The 19160-nt window shown below is 40.0% G+C and overlaps 1 protein-coding gene across 9 annotated transcripts in view; it reads left to right on the plus strand.

The window, feature by feature from the left end:
* The window catches only part of Tpp2 (tripeptidyl peptidase 2), a 70950-nt gene that overhangs the window by 23900 nt on the left and 27890 nt on the right, over nucleotides 1-19160 (plus strand). For all 9 annotated transcript variants that reach the window (XM_010604628.2, XM_010604630.3, XM_010604629.3 and 6 more), the window contains exons 7-15: nucleotides 411-565; nucleotides 1173-1249; nucleotides 2955-3082; nucleotides 3465-3564; nucleotides 6630-6778; nucleotides 8264-8379; nucleotides 16372-16540; nucleotides 17203-17360; nucleotides 18047-18123. In XM_010604628.2, the coding sequence (XP_010602930.1) occupies nucleotides 411-565; nucleotides 1173-1249; nucleotides 2955-3082; nucleotides 3465-3564; nucleotides 6630-6778; nucleotides 8264-8379; nucleotides 16372-16540; nucleotides 17203-17360; nucleotides 18047-18123 (1129 nt within the window). The remainder of the gene's footprint in view (nucleotides 1-410; nucleotides 566-1172; nucleotides 1250-2954; nucleotides 3083-3464; nucleotides 3565-6629; nucleotides 6779-8263; nucleotides 8380-16371; nucleotides 16541-17202; nucleotides 17361-18046; nucleotides 18124-19160) is intronic.

Consider the following 19160-nt stretch of genomic DNA (forward strand, 5'->3'; position numbering starts at 1 on the left):
CTTTAAAATTGTAGCCTTCCTGATATGCATGTAGAGGCAAATCGGTGACTGTAATTTGTAATTCTTGCATGACTAATAAAATTGAAGGGTTTCTTCAGTGTGCCTTTATTTTACATGAAAAGTTATACATTCTAGATAGAAGCTCTTTGTCATTTATATGCATTGCAAATACGTTATCTCCTTCATGACTTCCATTTTTGATCTCAATGTAGACAACAAAACTGTAATTTTAACAAGTTTTTTTGTGGACTATGGCCGTAGGATTAAAATAATGTGTCATTAGATACATAGATTAAGGCATATTTTTATTTTATTATTTTTACCATGGTAAGTAATACACAAATTGAATTTTCTGGTAAAACTTTTCATATATGAGAATGTCATGTCATTTTCCCTCTTTTTGTGTCTAGGAGCTCACGGCACACACGTAGCCAGTATAGCTGCTGGACATTTTCCAGATGAACCTGAACGGAATGGAGTAGCTCCTGGTGCTCAGATCCTTTCAATCAAGATTGGTGATACCAGACTAAGCACAATGGAGACAGGCACGGGCCTCATAAGAGCTGTGAGTATTTGTGAGCTGTGGATTTACAGTGACTAGAGATCTTGGGCATTTTTAGGTCTATACAGTGCTGCTGGTTTACCAAGAACATTTTGAACTATATTTGGTGTGTAGGACTTTGTTTTAAAAAACAAAAATATTTATTCCATTTAAAAATTATTTTTATTAAAAAGTTTAGCAAAAAGTTTTTGGCCTTAAATCTTTATAAAGTCATCATCTCTAGTAAATTCTAAAAAATTTTAAAATACTTAAAGAAAACCAGCTGCTCCATCAGCCAAAAAGGAGTTTAAAACCTCAACTAATGCTGTATGTGTCATTTTCATATAGAACCTTGGTAATTTTTAAAACCTAGTAGGGACCATTCTGTTGCTTGTACTTTTCTGCTAATCACACTCCCTTCTAAAAATACTAATTGTATTTTTTTTATTGGCTACTTAATACACTGTGTGTCTTCTCCTATCCATTATTTTTTACTACCTTATGCTTGAAAGTAACTGATAAATTAGAATGTAGTTGATCAAGAAACTGTAAGGATTATACACCTTTGTTCTCTTGGAAAGTCTGTTCCTATAAATTGCTGCCTAAACTAGACTCTGAATCTTTTTAATAGATGATAGAAGTTATAAATCATAAGTGTGACCTTGTCAACTACAGCTATGGAGAAGCAACTCACTGGCCAAATTCTGGGTAAGTGTTCTTGACAGTTTTTAGGCACAGACCGTATCTGGTGAAAAGGGTTAAATATTTTAAATGACCGAATTGAGTATTACAGTGGAAGAACAGCGGCTGTACTGGTTATGTGGTGACTGTGTGTCTCCCAGACCTCATCTTCCATGCCAGCGCCAGGGTCACTGCATGTCTGAGCCACAATTCCTAGCACAGCCGTGGGGCTGGTGTAGCCTACCCACTTGTGCTTCTGAGACCTGCAGTTCTCCAGCACTCTGATGGCTTTCATTATTGGCTTTACCACATCCTCATTTGTCAGCACCTTTAGAGCTGAGGGACAGCCTGTTACGACTCTTACTCATTCCACATGCACCGGAGCCCAACTTCAGTGGTCCTTGGGCGGACAGACCCCCAGACCTGCTGAAAGCATACTCTTCCCTTCAGCGACACCTGACCTGCAAAGCCGGTGTTGGTTGCCTGTTTTCACTGTCTCCACTTGTTTGCCTTCCTTGTCTCCGGGTCCTTCCCAGCGTCTCATGCCCCCATACTCCTCCTCTCTGTGTCATCGGTGTCTTTTGCTCCAGATGCAGTGCTGTGGCCTTGACCTGATGTCACCTCTTTTGCTTCATAGCAACTCTTTGAAATTACTTTATTTTAGAATTTAATGCTTTGACAGTCTCTTCGCTGCTTCTGCCACCAGGCTATTAAAACATACCAGTCATCTGTTTCTGAAGCAGTTTAGTAAAGTCCTGCCAAGGTGGAAATTTTAGCTGGGCATTCAGGCAGGCTGAGGTGGTAAGATTGCAAATTTGAGTGGCTTGGGGACTTAGCAAGACCCTGTTGTAAAACACAAGTAAACAAAAGGCCCAGGGATGTAGCTCAGTGCCAAAGTTCTGTCCCCAGTACCATTTAAAAAAAAAAAAAAAGGATGGTAATTTTGCCAAGTTACACCCTGTAGTTTGCTATTACCAGATCTATTTTTTTCAAATAACTGGTACAAGGTTTTTTGTGAGACATCATGTACCCAGTGACTTTTCAGTCGTTTCACTCTTTAATGCACTCTCGCCCCTTTTCCTTTTGCCTTGTCTTTCTCACCTAAGTGTATTTCCTTTTCTCCTTTGACTTTTATCCTTTTAAAGTCATCTTTCCCTAGTATTCTTTCTTAGCTCAGATATTCACGCTTAGGACTGGAAGACCATTCGGTCGTGTGTTTTGTGACATAAACTCCATTCTCATCTTCATGGTCTAACTTCATCTCTTTTCCTTACTGTCAGTAAGTGCTGTACCACTCAGCTGTAGCCCTAGCCTCTAACAAGATTTCATATAATCCTATATTCTTTCTAGTGCCTGATTTCCTCTTTATCTTTGTTTCCAGAGATGCCCAATCACGGCTAATATTTTAGTACTAGTACTTAGTACTAATATTTTAGTGCTAGTATTTAGTATATTTTCCACATAAAGTTGTACACGTCACATTTTCTGCATATTTAATCTGGCCTCATGACTTCCCTACACTAAACCCAACTGGAATGAATCACCTGGAATGGTTATGCAGTGTTCCACCAAAAGTGACTCCCTCAGGAAGAGTGACTGAGCACTGATCGAGGGGGAAAGCATTCAGTGCTTCTGATGTGGCCACTGTTGGGTTCTGCAATTTGGAACTATGTTGCAATTTGCTTTTCTATAAGTAAAAACGACAGTTTTATGAAGGAACTCTCTTTTTCAGGAGAATTTGTGAAGTGATTAATGAAGCAGTATGGAAGCATAATATAATCTATGTTTCAAGTGCTGGAAATAATGGTCCGTGCCTTTCTACAGTGGGTTGTCCAGGTGGAACGACGTCAAGTGTGATAGGTTAGTTTCCTGTCTTATAAATAAAATTTGTTTAAACAGAAAGAAACCGGAAAGGCCACAATCACGTTAGCTGTATCATTCCTATGTGATCATTAATAACAAGGTCTGGTAGGAGAGCCAGCGTGTGTACACTTTACTGTAATTAAAGCAGACTGGAATGAGTGGTATAATGGGAGTACAGATGCACACTTGTTGGTAGATTGTTACCTAACCCGTGTAAGAATCCTGGAAGTTAGTACTTTTTGTCTTTCCACTGTACCAGAGAGAGAACTGATGTAGTTATTCAACACTTTACCCACATGAACAGTGGATTTTCTTGGGAGAGTTAGGATCCATCTGGTATATTTTATTTCCTTTTGTTAATGACAGATCTGCCCTACAGGTGTTGGTGCTTATGTTTCTCCCGATATGATGGTTGCAGAGTATTCCCTGAGAGAGAAATTACCTGCAAATCAATATACATGGTCTTCTAGAGGGCCAAGGTAGGTGCAAGTAGTACATGGCACTGCGTATATTTATTAAACTGGTTTACATGGTTCTGAGGGGCAGAGTTTTCAATAATAAGTAGTGATGTTAATATTTGAGCTTTGGTGAAACAAAGGCCCTCGGGTTTTTTGGTACTGGGGATCGAACTTGGGTCCTTGTGCTTGCAAGGCAGGCCACCAAACTCCTGAGCTAAATCCCCGGCCCAAGGCCCTCGGCTTTTTATAAAGCACCCATCAGTGATGGAGCCGTGTACCTAAGCACAGTACATGCTTTTGAGACTGTAACCTATTTTGAACATTTTGTGTGCCCTTCTTAAGTAAGAAAGTTCTGATTGACAAGTGATGTTCATCTGTTTTGGTCCTGATAGCCTCCGAACTATATTTGTCTGATTCCAGGAAATGATTGTCTTTCCTGGGGTTTAGTCCTAATTTTTATAAGCCCTTGTGACGTCAGTGAGTACATGCACCCTCTGGAAAAGAAAGCCTATTTTGATTCATCCCTTTACTTCTGTGGAGTTAATTTAGAAGAAGAACTTAGTTCAGCAGATACTGTGCTGCCTGCAGTGGGAGGCATGAAAGCACAGTCTGGTTTGAGTTGAGAATGCCATTGCTGGTGCTGGTGCTGAGGCGGCAGAGGGGGAGCAATTGCGGGAGGACTAGGAGGAGAAGACATGGGAGTTGTCCCTGAAGAATTGGTAGGCTATTGAGAGAAAGGGGCTGTTCTGTGTGGTAAGTAGAACAAGAATCCAAGGATACGCAGGTTTTAGTTTATAACTGACATACTGAATAGTGACATTGAAGGAAATAAATGGGTGTGTTTGAAGTATAAAGTAGATGATAGAAGCAATATTGGAAGAGGAGATTAGAAAACTGACCGACAGCAAATGCAATAATAAAGTCTCCCAATTATATGTATTTTCCTTGTCTTCTCAGGTAATTTCTTTTTTATAAAGTAAATTCATTTCCTTAACTTATTATAAAGTATTGGTTAGTTTTTAAAGCACTTGGGCTGTGGATCTCCCTGGGTATCAGAAAACTTCCTGTTGTAACATCATTGTGAGCTGCCCTCCTCAGCCCAGCCAGTGTCACTGACGAAGAGTGAGGAGTAAGAACAAGTTAGATGAGGTTTATGTTTTTATGTGCAGTTACTTGTTACTTTTTAAATTGATTCTGAAATATTAGGTTTTGTGTTATAGTCAGTTCAAAAAGAAATTAGTAGAGGGTGTTTAAGCCAGCCTTTTCCAATCATGTGCCATAAAATGCTTGGAGAATTATTTTAGGAGCTGGGAATGTTGCTCCATGGAATACATGATTAGCATGCATGAGGCCCTGGCTTCAGTCTCTGGTATTGAAAAATAAAAAGTGCGTAAAGAATTATTTTATTGCCAAAGGGTTCATGAATTATAAGAGAAGCTTAGGGTTGGGGGTTTAGCTCAGTGGTGCCGCCGCCTGCCTTGCAAACACAAGGACCTGAGTTCAATCCCCAGTACCAAAAATATGTATCTATAATAAGGGAATCTTACAGTAAACATACTCATTTAAACATATTTATTAAACATTATTGTTGCACTGTTTATGAGGGGAACTTATTTAAACATACTAGTTCACAAACCATTTGCTTTAAGAATTGAATATATGTCACTTATATTACTACACATGAAATATCTCTGCAGATACTTAGTCCAATTATAGATTCAACTATTAGATTATAAAATATAGGACAATCTAATGGTCATTGAAGGGAGTAGATTTCATAGTGCTTTTTGGAAACTATTCTCGGTAAGCATTGAACATCAGACATAAAGCATCCTGGTGTTTCCACTTGTGGCATAGCTGTACAGATTATCAAATAATGTCTATGTAAAGGGGCTTTGAATTTTTATTATATGGTAATTCGAAAGGAAAATGTCACTAACCTTTTTAATTTTAAGGAAACATTGACATTTCATTAAACTCATTTGTAGAGTACTGATTTAAAGACTTAGGAGTGCTTTATGGTTATTAGGCACTGTACGTGCTATTGGCAAATCAATTAAAGGCAGTGGAGAGTAGTTAAAATTCATGGCTTTGCAGCCATTTTTTTGTATTTATAAAATGCCCACATTTGAACATTGGTGGATAATATCCATAGTGCAAGCAAGAAAGTAAAACTCATCCTGTCTCAATGTGTGTGTTGCCTTCAGCTCTGTGTAAAAATGAATCAAACTGCCCTGCTATTTCTAAGCCAAGAATAAAAAATTTACTCCACTAGGTGAGTATTGTATAGGGAAGGCGCCCATGCAGCAGCCTTCCTGGGAAAGTAGTGTGTTGTGTTATTTCTTTCCTTGGGAGAGAGTACAGAGCATGTGTTCAGTGGCAGTGTGGTCACGAATGCCAAGGGCTGTCTAACTCATTAGACTTCGCTTGCCAAAGCCCTCACCTGGACGGTCCTGTTAAACTCCAGGTGTCCAGAATGGCGGCTCCTACCCTGTGAGGTTGGTCTGAACGGAGGTGTGCTATAACTGTAAAATATGCACTAGATTTTGAAGCCTTAGTGCAAAAAAGAACATAAACTAACTCCTTATTTTCTGACAGTTATATGTTGTAAGTATTTTGGATGTGTCCTGTTAAGTAAAATGTACTGTTTAAATTAACTTGTCTCTTTTCAGCCTTTTTAAATGTAGCTCTTAGATAATTTTAAATTGCATATCCAACCCACATTATGTTCTATTATACAATACTATATTAGACTTTAAACAAACTAAATTTCTCTTATGGAGAGAAGAGCATCTTTCAAGGAGTCTGAGCAGTTTTTTTCTCTCCGTATGCCGAACACCTCCAACCTGTCACCCGTAAACCCAGATACATATACAGAGAAAAATACATGCTGCCCGACGGGGAATAAGCTATGCTGAGTATTTTACCCTATTGATTTCGTACAATAGTATCTGCATCGTTACTGGGAATGACTCCAGATAACCTGTGGTATTGGAATCAGGTGATTTGCCCAGCAGGCTCTTTAGAAATGCCCACAATATCCAGGTTTCACTGTGGTAAGCAGACTTCAATGGCTTTTCATTTAGTGCGGATGGGGCCCTTGGCGTGAGCATCAGTGCACCCGGAGGAGCCATTGCTTCTGTTCCTAACTGGACATTGAGGGGGACGCAGCTAATGAATGGGACATCTATGTCTTCCCCCAATGCGTGTGGAGGCATTGCCCTGATACTCTCAGGTAAGGTCATTGGTTGGTACTCTTTATTGTAGATTGTTTGCCAAGTTCTCCTGGTAGGAGAACATGTGAAATTGGTAATGTCTTGGGCACAAAATGAAGTTTAAAGCAGAATAATTTAGGTGGTAATGATGATTTTAATGTGTTTTTATTCAGCAAATATATTTACTGACTACCTGGTGTTAATGGTTATGAAGCAGTATTTTAATTCTGGGGCTATAATTAGTGGAGAAAACATCAAAAATACCTTGTCCATCGGAGCTTTTATTTAGGGAGACACACTTTGACCACAGTACTTACATTACATTTTAGAAGTTACCCAGTATGGAGTAAACTAAAATGAAGATGCAGGGATTGCTAGGGTGTGCAGTATTGGTGTCTTCAGATCACATAGGGTCAGGGTCGTGGGCTGAGAGGTCCCATCTCAGAAATGTCCCACTCGAGACTTAGCTCTCACAGACTCCATTTGTCACCCCCTCCTGACAGCCATGACTGTCTCTCTGCCTGCATCCACACTGGTGTCAGAGCTACAACACAAGCCAGTCATCGTGCATCACTTACTTGAAAGCCACTGTCAGTGTCGCGTCCTTGGCCATAGTTGGTCTGCAGTCCTGATGTGACTCCTGTCGTGTCTAGTCCAGGTTAGCCTCACTAGGTATTTCAGGTCTCTTGTGCCGCTCTCTCCAGGCCTTCTGCTCGCTCTTCCTACTGTAAGTCCTATCTGCTTTGTGGTTTTTATTTGTTTGTTTTTCTCTTGCAAATTCCTATGCATTCTCTAAGACCAAGATTTATCTCCCAGTTCCTCAGATGATGCTTTGTTTTTTCTGGATTCTCATGGACAAAATCAGTTACTTCCTTGATTTGTCCTTCTAACATTATAATGTTTCTATATTTGTGTTTTTTGCTTACTTTATATCATTACTTGTGTACAAAATGTCATGAGCTCTGCAGAAGACTAGAATGTTAGCATTACTCCTCCTCTCTCTAACAACAGTCCATGGTACAAAACTGAGGAATTTCTGGCTTCTGTAACTTCGCATGCTAAAATCAGCTGGGAAGATTTCAATAAGATCAATCTCTGGGATCTAGGCCTGAAAGATTGTGATTCTGGTCAATTGGTTTTTGTTTGCTTGTTCCATTTTTTTTGTGCAAGTTCTTTGGTGCTTATCACTGGTATCTAGGTTGAAAATTGCTGCCAGAAACTGTAGTATTTGACCAGTGTCATGGTTTAAGGAAACTGTTACTTAGGTACCTCCGGGTGTCACCTTCACACACTTATGTCACCATGCCTTGCATCATTGCGCCTGAAGAGTGGTGCGCATTCTCTTCTGTAGAATCACAGCTTTGTGTGATGCGTGCAGCTTGAGTCAGACTGCTCAGTGTAAGTGTGGAAACAGGACATGTAAAGCGGAGAGGTTGCATTTCACCCTATCGGAATCTCAAGTAGTGAACTCTCTAACACTTCTTGCTTTTGTTTGTTAATTTTAGGTCTGAAAGCTAATCATGTTGACTATACGGTTCATTCAGTCAGAAGAGCTCTAGAAAACACCGCAGTGAAGGCTGAGAATATAGAAGTATTTGCCCAAGGACATGGTATTATTCAGGTATTGTCAATGTGGAAAGCTGGTTGTAAGGCATCAAGATAATATCACTGGACAACAATATTGCAGTGTATTTAATATTTAGCAATTGATTGTTGTATGGCTATAGAACTGCAAGCAAAAAGGATATAAAAAGAAATTTTAGAGTTCAGACCAATTTGGTGTGCGAAGGTGCAGAAATATGAAGTGTTGTCGTGGACACGAAGGACAGCCAGACAACAGGAATGTAGTTTTGACGAGGAGTAGAGGGCTGAAGCTCTGACAGGCAAACAGCAGCCAACTCTCTCTAACCTTGGTTTTTATTAGGTACATGCACAATCCTTCCATGAGAATAAATAGTTAGTTCCTTACAGATTATCCGTCTTTTTTTTTTTTTTTTTTTTTTTTTTTTTGGCCCAGGGATCGAGCTCAGGACTTTGCATTTGTGAGGCAGGCAGCAGAAGCACTGAGCTAAATCCCTGGCCCCTTGCAGATTATCTCTAGCAAAGCATTAGAAAATATTTTTATGAACACCTAGTTCTAGTTATTCATATACTTTCTCAAAACACACTGTTCCCAGAATGTTACTGGAATATTCTCAAGACTGTTTGCAGCCTTGACCCACAACTGCAGTTCCTGTTCCGATCCATGTCCCAATGTAACCTCCTCTACATTTCCCCCCTTTGCTTTTGCTTCACTTTGTGCCACATCAAAGAAAATACAGTGGCTTGTCGAGAGGCTACTCCTTGCTGATGTCGGAGTCTCCCCCAGACTACATAGAAAACAATACAAATACATATGGATATTAATTAATAACAAGCCTACAGAGGATCCTATCATAGACTTTAAATAAGAGAGGCTTTAAATCCTGAATACCATCGATTACACTTTGTGCAAGCAGCCCCACCAGTTATCTCCAGTTGTTCTTGATACGTCTCCCTAATTTGGTTTTGTAACTCCAAAATCTCATGAGATGTATTCTTGTGATTAAGCAGATGTTTTTTTTAACTTTTTTCCAAAGAAATACAGTTTCATCATAAGAAATAGGAGTCACACAAAAGGTGGATACATTCCAATCACAGCGCAGTTGAATCTGGCACTGTAAACTACCAATTTGATCGCCCATCATTACAACAGCTTGTTGCAGGTTGGCAAGTTGGCTAGAAAGTTCACTATCAATCTGAAGTTGTGAAGACCACAGTTTTTCTGAATCTTTATGCCAGTCCTGGAGAAACTCAGGAGTTTGTATAGCTTCATGGAGAGCAACTCCAGCAGTCACTGCCGTGTCTGTAATAGCAGTCCGAGAACGGCTGCAACCATCAGTTCGATCATCCTCTTGGACCTTTTCAGGAGCCCTTTAAGAATTTGTTGTAGCATCAAGCTAGAAGGAGAATCCTGCCATTGTCTAGTCATAGGTACAGGTAGCCACACACCTGTTATTACTTTCAGAATATAAAGACTACGAGAACTCATGTTAAATATTATGGTATAATTTATACAAGTTAAAAAGGAAAAATCGAGCAATCGACACAAGTTACCAACTCTGTTGTTTCATTCCACGTAGCAGTCCCACTCATAAACACAAAAGGAAGATAAACACAGGTCTGAATATATCTGGTTTCATTTATCGTGAAAGATAATTGAGTATGATTATTAGCTTGATTTTTCCACATACTACCTTTTCATGCTCTTAAGGGTTTAAGGGCAGCCCCCACCTTCCAAAGATGAAACTGTACAGGTTGAAAGGGCAAACATGGGCTAGGTGTGGCAAACCCACCTCCATGCCACATGATTGACTTATTTCCTCCCCTATTAGTGATCATTTGATTCTCTCAGTGCCATCTGAGATCAGAGCCATATCCCTTTGCTCAAGCAGAGCCCATAGGACTCCAATCAATGGCACTTCCATTGGAAGTATTAAGACTCGAGCAGTTTCACTTCTGCGCTGAGTCCAACGGACCCAATCACTGAGATGATTAACAAGATCAGGAGGACTAGTTTGTTTGGTTGCATTAATTTCTTTAAACCCTTCAATACTTAAAGGAAACAATCTTTTAGGGGTATCATTCTTGGTGGCATTCTGAACCACTGAAAGCCATGCCTGGGGGTCTATTTTAAGACAATGTTCTTCATGTCCAGTACAAATAGGTAAACCTTCTGCTCCAACAGTATAATTTTCAGTTATCCTTCCTTCCTCCCCTGGCCTAAAAGGGCCGTGATCATCTTAGGGGCCTGGCATCCAACTGGAATCATTTACATACATGGGGCGATAGTATAATCCCTCCAAGTAACAAACCTATTGAAGGGTGGATTTGCAATATAAGCCCAATGAGTGTAATTTGTTCCACTAACCTGTGTACTAATTAAAGATAGCATAGCCAAAAACAAAGTGGTCAGTGTGACTGGTTGCCCTGATTGTTGAACCCCTTGTTGACCTTCATCGGTTAACTTTGTAATTTGGCCCCAGGTAGGCAGTGGCGCACGTCGAGTTCACTGGAGTCACACAAACCGCTGGATGGCCAATATGCATGCGTTCCATGTCTTCAGTGATTCCCAGAGTATCAAACTTTCAATTCTGGCTCATTCTTCAGTTTTATGTCTCGAGTCGGCCCCAAAACTTCTCATCATCTGTAGAAATAAAAGCATAAGAGCCCCCTCTCAAAACCCGATCTGGTGGCCAAGTTTTTTCGAGTGCAGGTCGATAATAAATAGGTTGATCCAACTCCTTAGATTCTTGGATTTGCCAGCTGCTATGTGCCTGTCAGGTGCCTCATTCAAAAAATTGAGAGTAAATAAATCTTGAGATAGTTTTAGTTGTACTGTTCTCCACACCATTCCCCCTTTTTGTTTTTGCAACATCTCTTTCCAAGTATGATTAGCACTTTCGATTATTGCTTGACCTTGAGGGTTATAGAGTGTACTAGTTGTGTGTTCAATGTCATAAGTTTTTAAAATTTTTTTAATGTAATAGAAATATGAGCAGGGCCATTATCAGTTTTTAAATTAATTGGCTTTCCCATTATACTCATGGCTTCCATCAAATGAGTAATAGCTGCATCAGCCCTTTCAGAGCTGAGGGCTGTGGCCCAAGTAAAGCCTGAAAAGGTATCGATTGTGTGAGGCACATATTTTAATTTGCCAGATTTTGGAATATGAGTTACATCCATTTGCCAAATCTGATTTGAAGTCATGCCTCTGGGATTAACTCCAGGTGCACATGAGGGTGTGACTATTTGTGCACAAGTGGAACATTGCTGAATAGCATCTTTAGCCTGTTGCCATGTTAATGAAAATTGAGCGTGTAGACTAGGGGCATTAGAATGATAAAGAGCATGATGCTGCTGAGCTTTAAGAACTGAACCTACAAGTAACTGATTAATAGTATCATTACCTTTGGCCATGGGGCCAGGTAATTTGGTATGAGCTCTAATACGGGTAATAAAGAGAGGATTTTCTCTAATATGTAACAATCGTTGTAATTGTATAAATAAATGATGTAAAGTAGAACCATTCTCAAAAATAGTAGCTGTTTTAATATTTTGGACAGTAAATTTAGCATACTGATAATCCATGACTGTATTAAGAGTCTGACTATGATGTGTCAATGATAAAATAATAGCAAATAATTCAGCTTGTTGGACAGAATGCTAAGGAGTTTGTACAACCTGTGTATACCACCAATCCTTGTTTATTGGCATCTGTATAAAAAGTAGGGCCTTGGACAGGATGTTTTACTATGATTTTACTCAAAATCCACTGAGTTCATTTCAAAAATTGAGTACATTTATCCTTGGGATATGAGTTATGAATTTTACCAAGGAAATAAGCCATGGCTCTTTCCCGGTCATCATGAAGTTGAAACAACTCCTTTATTTGTTTTGGAGTAAAAGGAACAATTATTTCTTGTGGATTATACTGCATTAATTGACAGGCATAAACGACCCTGATGAATTAATTCACAAATTTTTTCTAAATATGTTTCCAATTTTTTTACCCTCTTATGTGGAAGAAAAACCCATTCAATAATATTAATATTCTGTTGGATTAGCCCAGTGGGAGAATGTGGAGTGTGGAAAACTAACAATTTAAGATCTTGTAAAGTTTTGATTTTCTGAATAGAGGCATTTTTCGTGTTTCTCAATTCAAGTCAATTCTTTTTGAGCGGCTCTAGTAAGAGCTCTATGGCTATTTAAATCTGAGGGTCCTTCTAAGATTTGGAAAAGATTAGTCAAAGCATATGTTGGAGTTCCCAAAGTGGGATGAAGCCAATTAATATCATCTAATAACTTTTGATAATCATTAAGTGTCTTAAGGGTATCTTTCAATAATTTGACATAAATATTTCATAGGTGGTTCTGTTTGTATTTTTTGGCGCTATCTGAAGTCCGTGTGATTCTAATTCTCATGTTCCTTCTCTAAAGATTTGTTGTAAAATCTCAGGATTGGAATGAGAAAAGAGAATATCATCCATAAAATGAAATATAAAACTTTGAGAATATTGTTTATAAATGCAAGACAAAGGCTGATCTACAAAATGCTGACATAATGTGGTACTATTCCACATTTCTTGTGGCAGTACTTTCCATTGATACCTATGAACAGGCTGACTATTATAAGCCTGATTTTGAGGTTGTAAAGGGAGAGTGAAAAAGCAATCCTTAAAATCTACAATAATAATGGGCCATTCCTTGGGAATTAATGTGGGTGTAGGTACTCCCAGCTGTAAAGGTCCCATGGGCTGTATTACCTCATTGATTTTTCTAAGATTTGTAGGCATTCTCATTTACCAGTTTTCTTTTTTATCACAAACACAGGAGAATTCCATAAACTAGTATAAGGTTCAATGTGCCCTGCATATAACTGTTCTCGCACCAAATTTTCCAGCGCTTCTAGTTTTCCTCTTGTAAGCGACCACTGTTTTACCCACATGGGGGTCTCCTTCAACAGTTTTATTTTATTTTATTTTTTTTCCTCATTGAGTTTATTGGTACATTTTCGGTATACACTACAGTTACATTCATCATTGGGATCTTGTATCTTTACATGACAGGTCTTGTTTCTCATTTTTTCCCCATACCCCTACCCTCTCTTCAGCCCCTCCTCCTTTCCCTATTTACAAAAACTTTATTTCCATTTTTTCCTTTTCTCATATTTTTTCTTTTCCCTTATTTCCTTTCCCCCTACCCTTCCCACTTCCCCCTACACCTTTAGCCCTTTTCTTCCTATTACACATTGTCAATTATACCATTAGAATCTTATTTACAATTACAGTTTTTCACACCAGAGAAACTATTTGGTATTTACACATGTGACTTATTTATTTCATTTAAGTGTATAACCTCAATATGCATCCATTTTCCTATGAATGACTCTTAATTTCTCATTCTTTATGGCTGAGTAATATTCCATTTTATAGAAAAACCATATCTTCTTTATCTGGTCTCCAAATGATGGGCAGATGGGCTGTTTCTAAGTTTTAGCTATTACAAACTGCTGCTATAAACATGGGTGTGCATATATCACTGTGGTATGATTCTTTTAATTCTTTTGGAAAGATACCCAGCAGAGGGATGGCTGGGTCAAATGGAACCTCTAATCCTAGTTCTTTGAGGTATCTTCATACTGATTTTCATAGTGGTTGCACCAGTCTGCGCTCCCATCAATGGAGAAGGGTCTTTCAGCCATTTTAAAGGCAGTAGCTAAATGATTAGCATGATATGTCGGGGAGCCAACATCATGACAAGCCTTAATATACTCCTCCAATGGTGCTTTGTGCCCTTAAGCGGCATAGAGCCTTTTGGCACTTTGTATTAGCATTTTCATAAGATAGGGCCTATAATAAAAGCTCTTGCACATCTGGCTGTGCAGTAGCTCTAGTAATAGCAGTTCGAAGTCAGGATAAGAAATCAGTATAAGGCTCCCCAGGGTTTTGTATGATTTTAGTGAATGACTGGGCCCTCCAGCCAGGGCGTTCAACTCTATTCCATGCTCACATACAGCATAAGCGAATTTGAAGTATAGCAGCATCACCTAGACCCGCTTGAGCTGCTAGCGCAGCTGCCTCACCTTGTCCTGTTAATTGATCTCTTGTAGGGCCTGGTGGGTTGCGTCGCACATTGACACGAGCCATTTGTTCAGCTTCTTCCTTCCACCAAGTTTTAAATTGCAGATGCTCCCCTGCCTCTAGAATTGTTTTTGATAAAGTCTCCCAGCCCATGAGTATCAACTGATTTTCAGTTGCATAGTTATTAAGTACAGTCACATAAGTTGAATGCATACCACAAGAATTAACAACTTCCTTTAAAGCCTTTAAAACCTTATATTCCATATTATGATGATCAATTTGAACATTAAGCTTTAATTGGCATATTTTGTTGAAGAATAGGAAATCCAAAAAAAAAAAAAAACTGATTTATCACGTGGGCAATCTTTATCAAAATCCAAAAGCAGCTTTTTCCCAAAAGATCCTCCAAGCTGTACTAGGGGCCTTTGAAGTGTCCTGGGACCAGTGTGTGCCGCTGGTGGAGAAAAGAGGAGCAGGAGAGGCTGAAGGCTCAAAGCTTTCTTTCATATAAGGATTACAAATCGTCGGGGTTTGCATTTCTTGTTTCTTCACATTTCTTCCTCCAATTTGGAAAGTTAATTTATCTACCTTCTCAGCTGTCTGCTGGACCTGAGCCGTCAGGATTTTATAATCTTTCATGTAAGGCTCGGAATCCCATCCTTCAGTGTTTACATCCTCACGTTCACTTTCAGATGAGGATAGCTCCTTGGATTGTTTACCAAATTCACAGTCTCCTGTCTTTTCATCTTTATCTCCCGAGCAAGTAGGCAAAGCGGGAAGAGATCGTGATAACACATCATCCGCAGACTCATACCCCGGATGTGGTATCTGATTTGGGTGTTCATGATCTGTACCATAGGATTCCAATTCAGACTGCAAAGGCTGGAGAGCTATGGATGTCAAATTAGAGAGTGACCAGACCGATACCAGAACTGAATCCCCAGCCTGATGAACATGCCTTAAACCCTGCATAACTTGTTTCCATACTTTCAAATTTATCTGAGTTTTACCACTGAGTCAAACCAGTTACAATGCTTTCTTACCACTGGGAATAGCTCCCTGAATTGGGAACTCTTCACCTTCACCGCTGCACTTTTCAGCTGACTACAAAATAATTTGATATATTGATTCTTGGTGGATGGGGAGCTCCCCATGACTCTACTGTGACATTCCCAAAAGTTTCATTTTTCTCCTGAACGTAACTTTATTTCCCCTGTCTTTTTGAGACTTACCCTTCAGGTCCCTGTTCAGACTCCACTTTTGTCTTTGGCTACACGAAGGACAGCCAGACAGCAGAAATGTAGTTTTGCCGAGGAGTAGAGGGCTGAAGCTCTTGCAGGCAAACAGCAGCCAACTTTCACCAACCTTGGTTTTTATTAGATACATGCACAATACTTCCATGAGAATAAACAGTTCCTTACAAACTAGCAGAGCATTAGAAAGTATTTTTTATGAACACCTGGTTCTAGTTATTCATATACTTTCTCAAAACAGACTGTTCCCAGAATGTTATCAGATGGTTCTCAAGACTGTTTGCAGCCTTGACCGTCTGAGTTGTGGCTCCGTGTGCAGAACCACAACTGCAGTTCCTATTCCAGTTCGTGTCCCAATGTAACCTTCTCCTCTACAATGGAGGACATATAGATGTTGGCAATTCAGCAGAAAAGTAAAAGAAAAACTTACCAGTTGTAAGAAATGTGGCCCAGTTTCTACATTCGGCCACTTGAAGTAACAGTATGAGGAAGACGTGACCTGGAAAGTTCCCCAAAAAATGTTTTGAATAAAACTGTAGAATTGCCCTCTTAGCTGGGGTGTTGGGCAGTTCAGAAAACTGTACTTAGAAACTAACTTTTGCTTACACTTTGCAGTAATTGAAGGGTTAGTTGGTAATTTGCAATAAATTATTGTCTTGACTCAACCACATACCTTATTGCTTATATTCTTTTGATTAGGTTGATAAAGCCTATGACTACCTCGTTCAGAATACATCGTTTGCTAATAGATTAGGTTTTACAGTCACTGTTGGAAACAACCGTGGCATCTACCTCCGAGACCCTGTTCAGGTGGCTGCACCTTCAGACCATGGTGTTGGCATCGAGCCTGTGTTTCCAGAGAACACCGGTAAGGAGTAGGCTGGTGAGGAGCAGACACTTCGACATGTGTGCTTCACTTGAATGGTGAATGTGCAAGAGTGTTATTTGGCTGATGCTCAGAGTCAGCACAGTGATTGTTTTCAAAACTGATAGACTTAAAAGAAAGTATCAGAGCAATCAGTCATTCCAGCCCTGTGGCCCTTCCGTTAGCTTCTATACGACCAAGGAAATCAGTGAAATGGACCTTGAGTGACCACAGATTTGTTAAATTGGCAGTCACACACCAAATTCCTTCTCTTTCCCCATTTTGCTACTGGATATAAGACAGAACTTTCCAGTGAGAGGAGGAGCTGAAAGCCTCCAGGGAGGAGTGCAGCTCATGTGTGAGTCATCCCTGTGCGTGTGACGTCTCTGTCAGTCAGATGCTAGTGTCTTCATGCAGTAGTTTAAAACACCCACGGAAACTGCTTATTTTAAGCTGCAGCAGTGTTTGGTGGAAGTAAGCGTAGATCTCATGAGTATGCTAAAAAGATTGTTTTATTTAGGCTGGGGTTTTGGATGTTCATGTCTAGGCCATTTTACAGCTGCCTGAACTGAGTTGCTAAATTATCTTGATAGAAGATAGAACTTTTTTAAATGGGAGGGAAAGAGTAAAGTGCTAATTTTTATTTTTGGTCTTTTTAATGCCAGAAAACTCTGAAAAAATATCCCTACAGCTTCATTTAGCTCTAACTTCAAATTCATCTTGGGTCCAGTGTCCCAGCCATTTGGAACTCATGAATCAGTGTAGACACATAAACATACGTGTGGATCCCAGAGGCTTGAGAGAAGGATTACATTATACAGAGGTATTGGTATCATCAGTCTTCATTTGGTTCATCTTTTAAGATGCTTGAGAGTTACGAGTAAACAACTCCCCAAGTGTGTTTGCAGTATATAGTTCTCCTGTAAAAGAACAACTAGCTCTTTGCACTTTCCAGATTTTACACCTCTTTTAAGCAGTCAGATACTTTAAGAATGTCCTGTTAAATCCCATGTAAAGGAGGCAAGGGAGAGGCACTGTTAACAGTAGGACTTTCCAGTTAGGTCTTCCCTGTAATCTGTCGCTTATTTAATTCAGCTGAATGCCAGCTGCAGTTAACTTTAATACCAGGTGAAGAATAATACCATCATCTGTTAAACACATGATAGTTGTAAGTAAACACAGAATGGTGTAGCAGTGTCTCTGCCTCCAAAGTTGTCTGCAGTACTGGTTTGAGCCAGTTTGCAGCTGAGAGTAATTAAAGTGTAATCATTTTGTACTTGATGGCTCATTTTCTCATTAGTCTCAATTCGTCAAGGATTGATGTAAACGTATTTGTTTGAGCTTTTTGCTATTATTAATCATGTGACCCACTGTTCAGATACTGATGTCACCTTATGTTTAGGACATTTCAATTTTAGGATTACTTTACTTTGTGACTAGAAGGTACCGTTGTATTGCTTATTTCCCAGTTTGTTTGAGGATGTTGAGACCTGCCGTTCTCTTTTCTAGGTATGTGGCTATGACATAGCATCCCCTAATGCAGGCCCTCTGTTCAGAGTTCCAATCACTGCAGTAATAGCAGCAAAGTAAGTGAAAGGTTTTTCACAGTGTACTGTTGCATCCAAGTTGTAAATGTCTATTTGTGGAATAATGTGGACTTTATAAGGATTTTAGGCCAGACCCAGGTATCTGGAACTTAGTTCTGCTCCCAGCTAGTATAAGTTTTGGGTGCCATGCAGTCAGCCATTACTGAGGATGGCCGATCGTCTCTGGCGTTGACACCGACTGTTCACTCACTGAAACTACCTCTGACGAGTCTCTGATGGCCTCACCTTGCCCACTGGAGAAGCTGAGGCTTCGTCCTACTGACTCCTGGCAGTGCTTGACAGTGTCCCCCATCTGCTGCCACTCCACCTCCCGTCTCCTTGTGTCCAAGATGCCTCTCCCACCCGGCTCGTCCACTTATCCAGGCGCCATGTTTCGAGGCTCCTCCCTTTCCATATTGTCCACTCTGAAACCAAAGATGTCAGTTTCAGTCACAGTACTTGACCTCCAAGGGTCAAGTTCAAGCTCCTTAATAGAGCACACAAACAGTGACCTCCCGATAGCCCAGCCACACTCCCCATCCTCGTTCTGTCCACCCAGTTACACATTGGAGCCAGCTTTCTGCTTGATGCTCCAGGTTTCCTTGGGATTTGTGCATAGGCACAGCTGATTGCTTTGCTCCAAGTGACCAGATTCATCCCAAGTCATCCTGAGAGAAGGGAGTCCCCCCAACCCCAGAATCCGGGATCGAACTCAGGACCTTGTGTTTGCCAGACAGGCACAGTGCCACTGAGCTACATCCCCTGCCCACCTTCTTTCTTCGTGGTGACACTTCACACCTCGGAACAAATGTTAGTCAGTGTGTGGTGACTTGCTATTCACTTTATACTACTTGTGAGCTCTTTAAGGCACAGAGACCGTATCTCACCCTGTCCTGTGTGGAGCCCATTATGTGGGGTGTTCAGAACACAACAAATTGTTTAGTGGATGAAAGGTGAGATTGAGGTTGTGTGAATACTGCAAAGTTCTAAATGAATAGTTTCTGTTGAGTTGGTTTCTTGGTTAAATATTAAGTGTG

Source organism: Fukomys damarensis, unplaced genomic scaffold (assembly GCF_012274545.1).
Source record: "Fukomys damarensis isolate Sample0158 unplaced genomic scaffold, DMR_v1.0_HiC HiC_scaffold_6, whole genome shotgun sequence".
Taxonomy (NCBI): Eukaryota; Metazoa; Chordata; class Mammalia; order Rodentia; family Bathyergidae; genus Fukomys; species Fukomys damarensis.